This window comes from Heliangelus exortis, chromosome 28 (assembly GCF_036169615.1).
Source record: "Heliangelus exortis chromosome 28, bHelExo1.hap1, whole genome shotgun sequence".
NCBI classification, from domain to species: Eukaryota; Metazoa; Chordata; class Aves; order Apodiformes; family Trochilidae; genus Heliangelus; species Heliangelus exortis.
The window spans coordinates 3,777,610-3,790,167 of NC_092449.1; the positions used below are offsets into that span (position 1 = coordinate 3,777,610).

The 12,558-nt window shown below is 63.2% G+C and overlaps 1 protein-coding gene across 7 annotated transcripts; it reads right to left on the minus strand.

Moving 5' to 3' along the window:
- Nucleotides 1-856: 856 nt before the first annotated feature.
- LOC139788140 (hyaluronan and proteoglycan link protein 4-like) lies at nt 857-12,526 on the minus strand. Of its 7 annotated transcripts, XM_071727765.1 has the most exons (13): nt 12,375-12,526; nt 11,103-11,206; nt 10,883-10,980; nt 10,693-10,796; nt 10,518-10,600; nt 10,190-10,314; nt 9,949-10,050; nt 9,773-9,865; nt 9,567-9,686; nt 6,903-7,014; nt 5,384-5,746; nt 3,482-3,784; nt 857-1,987 (listed from the first exon to the last, which is right to left on the minus strand). In XM_071727765.1, exons 1-13 carry the CDS (start codon nt 12,470-12,472, stop codon nt 1,656-1,658), a joined length of 2,037 nt encoding a protein of 678 aa, XP_071583866.1. In that variant the 5' UTR covers nt 12,473-12,526; the 3' UTR covers nt 857-1,655. The 7 variants fall into 7 exon arrangements, with proteins under 7 accessions (XP_071583866.1, XP_071583867.1, XP_071583868.1 ...); XM_071727766.1 differs by lacking the exon at nt 9,949-10,050; XM_071727767.1 differs by lacking the exons at nt 10,693-10,796; nt 12,375-12,526.
- Nucleotides 12,527-12,558: the final 32 nt, after the last annotated feature.

The window sequence follows — 12,558 nt, forward strand, 5'->3', positions numbered from 1 at the left end:
GAGAAGGAAGAGCTTGAGCCAGGGGAAAATATTCCAGTGGAGAGGGGGGAAGGGACTGGGGGAGGAAGGAAAAATAGAGATGAAGGGGAAGGGCTGGAGTTTTCCTGGGAGAGGGGTCCTGAGGAGGAGCCCGGGGGCTGTGGGAGGGGGATAATGGGGGCTGTGGGATGGGGATGAGGCCACTGCCTCCCCGTCCTCTCCCTCTGCCTCCTTTTCCCTAAATTAATTCCTAGCAAACTTAATCCTTCTCCCCAGGCTCCTTGTGGCAGCCGAGAGCTCACAAATGACACCGGTGGTGTCACCAAAGTGTGTCACGGGGGCTGTGGCTTTCCCGGCCACCACCCAGAGATGCTGACGAATCGAGCTGAGAGCCATCTGTGGTAGCCCTGGGTGCCATCCATCAGCGTCTGATGGCCACCACCTGGGGCTCCGGGGTCCCCACTGTCCCCTCCCGGTGGCTGGGAGTGTCAGCAATTTATTTTCAGCAGCAGCACTAAAAGTCACTCAAGGTGACCCAGGGCCTCAGCTGCACCGGGTGGGGAAAAAGCCCCCCAAGCCCCCCGTGGCGTGTCCCCATCTGTCACCAGGGTGGCTCTTGGTGCCCCGAGGTGGCTCTGCTGCTGCTGCTGCTCCCTTGGATCTGGTCCTGAGGGATCCAGCGGGGATGCAGGAGCAGGGATGCAGGAGGGATGCTGCAGCATCCGCCAGGGACCAGGGACACAGGGACTTGGAATTCAGGGGGAATATCAGAGCTTTGGGGGGGAGCAGCCCTTGGGATAGGGCAGCCCGGGGTCCCCTTGCACCTGAGCTGTCCCTGCTGGGAGGTGACAGCAGTGAAGGAGCCGCCAGCCAGGGCTCAGCTCTCCGAAGCAGCCGAAGCTTTTATTTCATCTACTTCCAGCTCCCGAGTGCCAGGGCTGCAAAAAGCCCAGAGCTGGTACCCAGCCCGGGGGGGAGGGAGGGGGGCACAGGGGACAGTGACCACCAGCACCTCTCCGCACCCACCATCTGCCACTCAGCTCCAGGAGTGACCCCCGTGGGGTGCTGGAGGGGCTGCGGGTGCCCCTCACCCCCTTTCCTCAGCCGCACGAATTGCACGAAGCCAAACCCAGTGCTCCCAGTCCTTGCCCGGTGCCAAGGTGGGATGTGAGGGAGCTGGGGGCAGGTCAGACCCCCCCCCCCCCCAGGGACCTGGCAGTGCCACGAAGCTGCTTGCCCACAGCATCCCCCGAGGGGGGCGAGAGGGGGGTGTTCAGTGCATGGTCCCGGAGACAGCGCAGAGCTGGGGACCCCGGGCACGAGGCTGGGGACATGGAGGGGGGGGCTGAAGCTTTGCTCTGCCCGGGCCTTTAGCACATGCATTGATGCCGATTGAGAAGCAAAAATCCGCAGCGAGCTGGGGGGGAGAGGGGGGGGGGCCGGGGCCGGCCCCGGATCCGAGCGCAGGCTCCTGGCTGGGCTCCTGAAGTCCTTCCCTTCCCGCTGCCTCAGTTTCCCCAAGCTTCCGCAGCCTGGGGCACGGCCCCAGTCCACCAGCGGGGCTGCCCGCAGCCCCCCGAGGGACCCCAGGGTGGGGGTCCCCAAACCAAGTCGGGGCGGGATAGGGGGGGGTGGTGGGAAGGACGGGGGCTTCTCGGGGTGGAGAGGGTGAAGCCTCACACCCGATTGGGATGCCCCCCCGCTTTCTCCGGGGTGGCTTCCCCGGCTTTTTTGTAACAATAGACCCCAAAAAGCTTGTACTTCTTGTCGGGGAAGCCGAGGTTGCGGACCCCGGGTTCGCGACCCCCGCAGCGGGCGCGGGGATTGACGATGGGGTAGCGGATGCTCCCGTCCTCCAACCATCCCGCCTCGCAGCGATCCAGGAGCTGCAGCTTCCAGGCGGCGTAGAGCTGCCCAACCTTGGCCACCGCGGCCCCGTTGTTCTTACAAGCCTGAACCGCCTCGGAGTAGGTGAGTTTGCGGAAGGTCTTCAAGAAGTAGACTTTGCCTTGGGGGAGAGAAGAGGAGGGGGGGGAAAAGGGGAGGGGGGTGAGCGAAGAGGTTGGGAGGGATGGGGAGGTGGGGTTGTGGAGGGCTGAGTGGGGTGGGATGGGGAAAGGGAGGGGGGAAGGAGGGGGAAAGGGGAAAGGAAAAAGGGAAGGGAAAGGAAAGGGAAAGGGAAGGGAAAAGGAGGAGAAAAGGAGGGGAAAAGGAGGGGAAAAGGAGGGGAAAAGGAGGGGAAAAGGAGGGGAAAAAGAGGGGGAATGGAGGGGGAATGGAGGGGGAATGGAGGGAAAAAGAGAGGGGGAAAAGAGAGGGGAAAGGAAGGGGGAAAGGAAGGGGGAAAGGAAGGGGGAAAGGAAGGGGGAAAGGGAGGGGGAAAGGGAGGGGGAAAGGGAGGGGGAAAGGGAGGGGGAAAGGGAGGGGGAAAGGAGGGGGAAAGGAGGGGAAAAGGGAGGGGAAAAGGGAGGGAAAAAGGGAGGGAAAAAGGGAGGGAAAAAGGGAAGGGAAAAGGGATAGGGAAAGAATGGGAAGTGGGATAAAAAAGGTATGAGGAATGGGATGGGGAAAAAGATGGGGAAAGGGATGGGCAAAAGGATAGAGAAAAGTCTGGGGAAAAGGGTGGGGAAGGGATGGGACAGGAAAAGGGATGGGAAAGGGACGGGGAAACGGATGTGGCAGGGATGGACCTGAGCACTCCAAGCCCCTACAGTTCCCCCCTCCCCCCGCAATATTTTTTTTTTTCTTTTTTTTTTCTTGGGGGGTAGGGGAGGGGGCCAGGAGGAGGCACGGAGCGGGGTGTGCTCTGAGGAGCCACCAGACCGAGGTGACGCACTGGTGGCTCTGGCTCCTGTGCCTCTTACAGCCGCTATTTGTCCCGCCTGCCACCACTAAATAAACACGGGCAGAGCCCCCCCGGGCTGCCCTGACACCCGGGAAGGATTTACACCCCCCCAGAGCCCTCCCGGCTCCCATCTGTCTTGCGTGGCCCCGGCCCCATCCATCACGCAGCCCGCTCATTGCTGCGGTTCCCTCCGTCCCCTGCCCGGGAGGGGGGGACACGGGGCTCTCCCACCCCTAGAGGTGATGGGGACCCTTCTGGGGGACCCATCCTCTCTGGAGGTGCTACAGAAGGGTCGTGCAGCCACGTCGGGCTCTGACCCACCCCAGGAACTCCCCCCCCGGTACCGCCCAGCCCGCAAGCGCCTTGCTCCGTGCCTCATCTGTCTTGCGTGGCCCCGGCCGCATCCATCACGCAGCCCGCTCGCTGCTGCGGTTCCCTCCGTCCCCTGCCCGGGGGAGGGGGGGACACGGGGCTCGCCCACTATAGAGGTGATGGGGACCCTTCTGGGGGTCTCCAGCACCCATCACCCCCTCTGGAGGTGCTACAGAAGGGTCGTGCAGCCACGTCGGGCTCTGACCCACCCCAGGACCCCCCCCCCCCGGTACCGCCCAGCCCCCAAGCGCCTTGCTCCGTGCCTCAGTTTCCCCTCGGCGTTACCGTTGAGGTTGGAGGTGAAGCAGAAGGCGTCGTAGTGCTCGCTCTCTTTGTGCCGGTAACCGTAGTTCCGGACCCCCACCGGGGTGTCCTTGCGGCCGCATTCCTCCCGGGGGCGGGAGATGGGATATTGGACCGAACCGTCCTCCAGCCAGCCCGCGTTGCACCAGTCCATCCCCTCCAGCCAGGCTTGGTGTAACTGGTCGTGGGAAGCCAGGATCCCATCCTGCTCCAGGCACGCCTGCTGAGCCTCGTGGAAGTTCAGGGTGTAGCGTCCCAGGCGGGGGTGGTAGGGGAAAATCACACCTGGGGGGGCAGAGAAGGGAGAGGAGGGGGTTTGGGGTCCCCCCCAGCTCGTTTTGCAGCTGCACCCCACGAATGAGGGGGGCGGTGAGGAACTGGGGGTGCCGGGAGCCTCGGAGCAAAGGCCAGATGAGCTCTGCCATCACCTCTGCTGAGGGAGCTGGGGGGCTCCAGGAACCCCAAAGTCCCCCCCGCACACACACACACCCCCTGAGACTGCTGTCCAGAAGTAGACTGGGCCTTGGAGAGGCGGGGACACGATGCAAAGGAAGGAGGGGGGTGGCAGGGATGGGGATATGTGGCTGCAGCAACCTGTGTGGCACTGGGATGGGTAAGGGATGGGGAAAGGATGAGGAAAAGGATGGGGAAAAGATGGGGAAAAGGGTGGGGAAAAGGATGGGGGAAAGGGTGGGGAAAAGATGGGGAAAAGATGGGGAAAAGATGGGGAAAAGATGGGGAAAAGGATAGGGAAAAGATGGGGAAAAGATGGGGAAAAGATGGGGAAAAGGATAGGGAAAAGGCTAGGGAAAAGGATGGGGAAAGGATGGGGAAGAGATGGGGAAAAGAATGGGGAAAAGGGTGGGGGAAAAGGGTGGGGAAAAAGGATGGGCTGCTGCTCAAGGACCTGGGGCCACATGGGGTGGAGCCAAGCCCCAGGTCCAGGCCCCAGTCACAGCTGAGCCTCCTGAGCCCCCCAAAAAGGGTTTTCCCCCCTTCCCAGTGTCCCTGGTTGCAGCATCCCATCCCATCCCATCCCATCCCATCCCATCCCATCCCGGCAGGCTGGGAGCCACGCTCAGCACTGCTGCTGTGTCCTGACATCCCAGTGTCCCCCCCAGTGCTTTATGGGGCCGTGGCACTATTTATCTCCAGTGTTTATTGGCTGCCAGCTGTAAACCTGGAGCAACAATAAAAGCCAATAAGGGAGGCAATAAACCACGGCACACGCCGGGAAACAACGGGTCCTAAAGCAGCAGCCAGGAGAGAGCAGGGAGGGTGTCCTGGCCAAGCCATGGGGGACATGGGGACACCCTGGGGTTGTCCTCATCCCCCCCCTCTCCCAGTTTGAGCCACCTTCCAGCTCCACCTTGACCATGGAAGTTGTCCCCATCCCTCCATCTCCCTCGTGGAGCCACCCTCCAGCTCCAGCTTTATCATGGAAGTTGTCCCCATCCTTCCCACCTCCCTACTGGAGATACCTTCCAGCTCCAGCTTGACCCCAGAGGTCATCCCCATTCCCTCCCCTCTCCCTGCTGGAGCCACCCTCCAGTCCCTGCTGGAGCCACCCTCCAGCTCCAGCTTGACCCCAGAGGTTGTCCCCATTCCCTCCCCTCTCACAGCTGGAGATACCTTCCAGCTCCAGCTTGACCATGGAAGTTGTCCCCATCCTTCCCACCTCCCTACTGGAGATACCTTCCAGCTCCAGCTTTATCATGGAAGTTGTCCCCATTCCCTCCTCTCTCCCAGTTGGAGCCACCTTCCAGCTCCAGCTTGACCATGGAAGTTGTCCCCATCCCTCCATCTCCCTCATGGAGCCACCCTCCAGCTCCAGCTTGACCCCAGAGGTTGTCCCCATTCCCTCCCTGTCCCAGCTGGAGTTACCTTCCAGGTCCAGCTTCACCATTCCCGTGTCATCCTCCAGCTCGTTGGTGACCTCGCACTCGTAGCGCCCGTAGTCTTGCAGGGTGACGTTTCGGATGATGAGGGAGGCGTCCCCAAACCCATCCTCCTGCAGGGCTGTCCGGCCCCGGTAGGTTCCGAAAGCCCGGCGAGCCTTGCCCAGGGCCACGAAGACGTCCACGAAAGCCATGGGTTCTGTCACTTTGGTCCATTTGAGGCGGATCTCGGCCGGGTCGTGGGCGGAGACATCGTAGTGGTAGCGACAGGGCAGGATGATGGTGCCACCGCGGTGTGTCACCACCTTCCCCGGGGCTGTCTGCACCACCACGGCCCCGCTGTCACCCTCTGCAAGGGATGGGCAGCTCAGGAGAGTCCCTGTCCCAAAACTCCCCGTCCCCAAGCTCCCTGGCCCCAAGCTCCCTGTCCCCAAACCTGCCCTTCCCTCCCCTCTCGTGGTGGGGACAAGGCAAGGGGGGGGAGGTAGGAACCACCTCTGGTTGTCCCCCTCTTTCGGGGAAATTTGCCTTCATTTTGGAGTAATTTCCCTCTTCCAGAGGGGAATTTGCTATCTAGGATGGGGAGGATTTCCTTCTTTAGAGGGGAATTTCCCCCCTGTCACCCTCTGCAAGGGACGGGGTGTTCAGAGGAGTCCCTGTCCCCAAGCTCCCTGTCCCCAAACCTGCCCTTCCCTCCCCTCTCGTGGTGGGGACAAGGCAAGGGGGGGGAGGTAGGAACCACCTCTGGTGGGCGTTTCCCCTCTTTTGGGGGAATTTGCCTTCATTTTGGAGGAATTTGCTTTCTTGGTTTTTTTTTTTTTTTTTTTTTTGGTTTTTGTTTTTTTTTTTTTTTTTTTTGAGGGGAGAGGATTTCCTTCTTTTGAAGGGAATTTCCCCCCTGTCACCCTCTGAAGGGACGGGATGCTCAGAGGAGTCCCTGGCCCCAAGCTCCCTGTCCCCAAACCTGCCCTTCCCTCCCCTCTCGTGGTGGGGACAAGGCAAGGTGGGGGAGGTAGGAACCACCTCTGGTGGGCGTTTCCCCTCTTTTGGGGGGAATTTGCCTTCATTTTGGAGGGAATTTCCCTCTTCCGGAGGGGAATTTGCTATCTTTTTTTGGGAGGAGGAGGATTTCCTTCTTTTGAGGGGAATTTCACCCCTGTCACCCTCTGCTCAGGGCTGTCCCTGTCCCCAAACCTGCCCTTCCCTCCCCTCTCGTGGTGGAACAAGGCAAGGTGAGGGGGTAGGAACCACCTCTGGTGACCATTTCCCCTCTTTTTGGGGGAATGTGCCTCTTCTGGAGGAGAATTTGCTATTCTTTTTTTTTGGGGGGGGAGTGGGATCTCCTTCTTTTGAGGGGAATTTCCCCCTTTTGGGGACTTGGCAGACTCCAAGGAGAGCTGGGCAGCTCCTGGCCGAGGCGGAGGGGACACTACGGGTGTCCCAGAGCCTCGATCGTGCTTTAATTGATACTAAACAATTGTCCCCCCCCCCAGGACCCCACTCACCCATGACATGCACCACCTTCTTCCTTCCCCTGGGCACTGTGTTGGTGGCCAGGACACCGGCCAGGAGCAGCAGAGCTGCCGGGCCAGCAGCCCAGGGGCTTTGGGGACGCATCTGATGGGAGAGCAGAACCCTTTAGCACCCACCGGCCCCCCAAAGGGAGGGGTTTCATTGCCTCCCCCCCCCCTCAGGGACATCCCCCCCCCCCCCATCCCCAGCCCGTGCTGAACTCCTGGTCCCCCTCTCGGTTACAGCCGGGATGAATATTTCATGGCAGCCGCTCCTGAGTTATTTATGGCAGCCCCGGCACATCTGGAAACTGAAGCGATGGTGTGGGAGGGGGCTGCGGCTACCAGAGACCCCCCCCCCCCGGAACCTCCCCCAGATGCCACGTCCCCTATTCCCAAGGGAAAGAAGGGAGGAAAACACGTGCCAGAACCCCCCCACCCATCCCCCGGCTCCCCCGGGGACTCTCATTCCCCCCCACCCCCAATTTTGTCTTCTCGGGGGTGCCCCAGATCCCAGCCCAGGCAGCTCGGGGGGCTGCGCCCCTCTTCCCGTGGGAATAATCCCCCCCGTGGGGATGGGGAAGGGCTTAGCTGTGGGGCAGTCCCGCGGGGGTCCCGGTGCCCGGTCCTGGGCTTAGGGAGAGCAGAACAGCCCCCTCCGGAGTTCTGGTGCCCGGTCCTGGGGCAGGGAGAGTGGGGCAGCCCCTCCGGGGGTCCCGGTGCCCGCTCCTGGGTTAGAGGGACCCGGGCTGCCCCTCTTGGGGTCCCGGTACCCAGTTTGGGGCAAGGAGGAGCGGGGCAGCCCCCCTCGCGTGTCCCGGGGGCCGTTCGGGAGCTGGGCAGCCCGGTTCCGGCCCGGTTCCCACCCGGTTCCCTCCCGGTTCCCCCCCGCCTGCGGCCCCGGGGCCGGTGCGGTGTTGCAGTGCGGGACACTGCGGCGGCAGCCCCGGGGCTGCGGGACTCCGGTGCCTGGGAACCGGCAACGCAGCGCGGGGGGAACCGGCCCGGCAGCCGCCTCCCCCGCCCCGCTGGGAGCAGCCCCCGCCAGGGGTGTCGGTACCGGGGGTCCCGTCCCGGTTCCCCGCGGTCGCACCGCAGGGAACGGAGCCGCTGCCACCGCATCCCCCCCGCACTCACCGTGTCTCGGCGGACGCCGGTACCGGCCCGCGGGGGAAGGGAGGGGGGGGGTGGGGGTGGCCCGGCCGCAGGAGCGCTCCGGTGCCGCCGGTACCACCGGTGCTCCCGGTGCCGGTTGCGGCTCCACGCAGGGGGCGGCACCGGGAGTTCGGCCCGGCCCTGCCCCGGCTACCGGAGCTGCGCAGGGCCGACGGCTCGCCAAGGTCACCGGCCCGACCGACACCGGGCCCCGGTACCGCCGGTACTACCGGTACACCCTACCCGGGCTGCGGGGTGGATCCCGCAGGGAAAGAGGAGTTTTATGGGAGAAATCCCCCCCTTAGCCCCTCAGGGGCCGCCCCCAGGCACTGCCAGCACCCCCGTCCCACCCGTGGGCACACCCACCCGTGTTCATCCCCGACCCACTCAAGGTCCCCCCCTTCCCCCGCAGTCCCGATGCCCCCCCAGTAAGGGCAGCGCAGGCAGCAGGCGCCCCGCACACCCCAAAGGGCAGGAGGGGGCAAAAAAGTCAAAAAGGAGGGGGCGAAAAACTGAGGAAGGGGCAAAAAAAGTCCGAGAGCTCCTCCCGGCTCCACCGGGCTGAGGTGGGGGGGACAGCAGGGTGACAGGGGAGGGGGGGGGGGACAGCAGAGCAGGGACACGGGGTCAGAGCTGTACCCTCAGTCCTTTATTTTGTAAACAGTGTTTTCCTGGCACGGTCCCCTCTCCAGCATCATCCCGGGAGCACCAGGGTGGGACGGAGTCCTCATGGCCCCCCAGGACCTGCCAGGAGGGGACCCCGTCTCCCACACCCCCCCTTCCCTCCCCCCCCCAAACCCCGGGAGGGCTGTGGCTACAGCCGTGTCCCCACAGAGCACCCCGGGGGGACCAAAGCATCCCCCGGGGGACCAAAGCATCCCCGGGGACAGCTCTGCCAAGCCGGGTCCCCTCAGAGGCTGCTCCGGGGGGGGTGGGGGACGGCAGGAGCCCCCCCGGGGTGGGCAGGAGGTGTCACTGGTGCTTCTTACTGGGCAGGAGGGTGGCAGGAGGGGAGGGCAGGAAGAAGGCAGGGCAGTGCAGGCAGCGATAGGCCAGGAGCTGAGGTCCCAGAGCGTAGAGGAGGTTGGTGATGAGGAAGCTCCACCAAACATCTTCGGGGGTCTGGTAGGGGAAGGGGGTGCGGGGGTGCAGCGAGGATCCCAAATGGGAGAACTGAGCCTGGGGAGGTGTTGGGGAGGGGAGGGGGGGGTCCGGTAGTGAGAGACCACCCCCAGCGTGTCCCAGCTACAGCCCCAGGGGGTGGCTCCAGCCTATTTCTGTCCAATGAATTCCCGGCTCCCTCCGGATCCACCGGGGCCAAAGTAATTATCGGGCAGGGGGGGTGGGACCTGCTCCACATGCAGCCAGGGGGGCAGCTCCGTCCTTCCCTCCCGCCCCCAGCCTCAGCCCTGCTTGCTTTCTGCTGGCTGGTACCCAAACCCAGCCTCTGGGGGTCCCCCCCGCTGTATCTCCCCCTCCTCCCCCCCCCAGCCCCCTCCTCACCTGAGCCACGGCCCCGGCAACCACCAAGCTCCAGTCGGGCAGCCAGGAGCAGCCGGGCAGCACCAGTCCGTAGATTCCAAGGCAGAAGAAGGGGAGGATGTAGAACAGGTAAATCAACATCTGAGGACACACAAGGGTTAGGGTTAGGGAGAGTTAGGGTTATAGGGTCAGGGGTTTATAGGGTTAGGGACCCCAGCCCCACTCACCTGCACCTTGGGGTAGGCGACGGGGTCGCGCAGGTAAGGCTCCCGCTGGTAGATGTACTCAAAGCAGGAGTCAGCTGGACAGTCCAGAACCACCTGGAGATGCAGGGAGTGGAGGAGAAGGGAGTGTGGGATGGATACACCCAACCCCGGGATCCCCCATCCCCTCCGGGACTCACCATCCCCCTGAAAAAGGTGAAGGCGATGGTGAGGAGCAGGAGCAGGACCAGCCCCAGGTCCTGTGGCCGCTGGTACAGGCGTTTGCTTTGCTCCTCTGCAACCTGGGAGAGGGAAAACCCCGAGGGGAGGTGTGTGGGGGGGGTGTGGGTTTGGCTCTGCGAGCCCCTGGTCCGGTCTGGGGGTGTGGGGTGGGTGTAGGATGAGGGTGCAGCCTCCCGGCACCAACCCCCCCCGGGTCACCTTCTCAGGGCTGAGGTTCGGCGGAGTTTTGGGCTGCTGGAAAAGCCTCCCCCCGGCCCAGAGGGGGATGAGGATGTAGGGCAGGTTGAGCAGGAGGGCAGGGCTGAGCTCCGAGCTGTATTTCCCTGAGGAAGGAGAGCAGGAGGAGGGGCAGAGGGCTCAGCAGCCCGGAGCCGGACCCGCAGCTTGGCCGGGGGGCAGCGCCTTCCTCCCCCTGCCCACGGAGCGAGGGGCTGGGAGCAAACCCACGGCTCAGGGACGGGGCTGGATGTCCCCAGCCCTTCTCCAGCCTCTGGCAGAGCCGACCCCCCCTCTGCACCCCCCTTACCTATCAGATTCCCCAGGAGGAAGACAGCGATGCTCATCACCAGGGAGCCCAGCCAGAAGAGCCCCAGGTTCCTGTAGCTCTTTCTGCAGAAATGCTGGGATCAGACACCCCACCCGGGCTCACCCCACAAAATTGGGGGTGCTCCCAGCCCTGTCCCACCGGGATCCCCCTTCACCTCTGCCCAATGGCCACGATCATGGTGAGGTAGAGCCCGTAGTGGACGATGCCATCCCAGTAACAGATCATGATCCCGTGGGCCGTGCGCAGGTGGGGCTCACCCTGGAATGGTTTGGGATGGGGGGGAGGGCGCCTTCCCACACCCCAGAAAGAGCCCCCACAGCGTGGGGCTTGCCCTGGGTGGGTACCTCTCTGATGTAGAACTCCACAAAGCCAGAGATGAAGCCATCCTCCTCCAGGGAGATCACCAAATCCACCACCGAGGTGAAGGAGAGCAGCACAAACACTGGGGGACACCCAGACACAGCTCCCAGAGGGGCTCAGGGCTCCCCCCAAATCCCAAAATCCCACTCCCTGGCCTGGGATCAGTCCCCAAATAGCAGGAGAAGGAGGGGGGGGGGGACTCACCGCAGAAAAGGGGGTCCTGGCAGTGGCTTCCTCCAGTGATGAAGATGATGGAGATGAGGGTGAGGAGCAGCAGCACCCCTGTGAGCAGCAGCACCAGTGGGTTCCTGCAGGACACGGGGAGGGGTTCAAACCCCCAGGGACACCCAGGGGGTGAAGCACTCTGTCCCCAAACACCTTTGGTCCCATCAGTTTGGAGAGGGCTCCACTGAAGCAGGAGGAGCAGCAGGATGAGGCCCTGCCCCAGGGAACTCAGGAGGGGTTTAGAGGAGGGTGGGACAACCCCGAGCTCATTTTTTGGGGTTTTTTTGCCTTTTGCAGAAGGTGGGATTGCTCTTCCAGGGACAAGGATGGGAAGGGGGAGAGGGGCTGGGGAGCACAGGACCCCAGGGACAGGATGGGGGTCACAGCTGAGCTTGTCCTCCCTGCACCCAAACCACCAAGTATTTTGGGGGAAAAAAACCAAAACAAAAACCCAACAAAACCACCTCAAAACCAATCAAATAACTGCAGAGTCCCCACCCCTGTGGAATTAACTCATGACTTCCAACAAAATGATTTCATTCAAAGTTCAGAGGTGGAGCAGCACAGTGTGACCCTGAGATGTCACCATGAGTGTGACAGAGACACCCCCAGACACCCCCACCCTACACCAGCACCTTGGGGTGCCCTGCTCAGGGGACATGGGGGACACACTGAGCAGAGGGATGGGGAAAACCACAGGAAAACCACAGCAGGAAACCCACAACCATGCAGGATGGTGGTGACAGTGACAAGGCCAGCATGGAGGGGGGGGCACTGGCCACCTTGGGAGCAGGATTTGGAGGAGTCCCCAATGTCCCAGGAGGGGACACCCAAGAGTTGGAAGCCCTGTCCTGGGGGCCAAGGAGCTGGAGAGGATGCTGGGTGGCTCAGGGAGGTGCTGAGCACCCTAATTCCCACGGGATTGGGGCTGTTGGGGACCCCCCCGTGACATTGGGTGCTGTGCAGGGACCCCCACAGCCCCGTTGTGTCACTTGGGACATGGGTTTAAAACCCAGGAAAAGTGGCAGGAGCACCCAAATTGATCCCTAGGGTTGGATCCTGCTGCTCCCCCCCAGCCCAGGAGGGACCCAACACCCTGTCCTGGACGCTGCTCCCCCCTCCCAAAATCCGGATGGGACCCGGTGGTGCTGGCTCTGCCTTCTCCTGGGTCTGATGCTCTCTCCCAGCAGCTCCAGGGGACGGGGGGGGACACCCCGACCCCCCACTTTTTGTCCCCAAAGCCACACTCACTCTGCCAAGGTGGTCGCAGCGTTGGTGCCCAAGGCCACGGGGATGGCCAGCAAGGAGGGGACCAGAACCCCCGGGAGCTGCACCCCCGGGAGCTGCATCCCCAGCCCGGCCACTGCCACCACCCCTGGACTTTGTCCCCGCTGCCACCACCAGGCAGAGCCCTTAAAGCGCCCGAAACACCCCG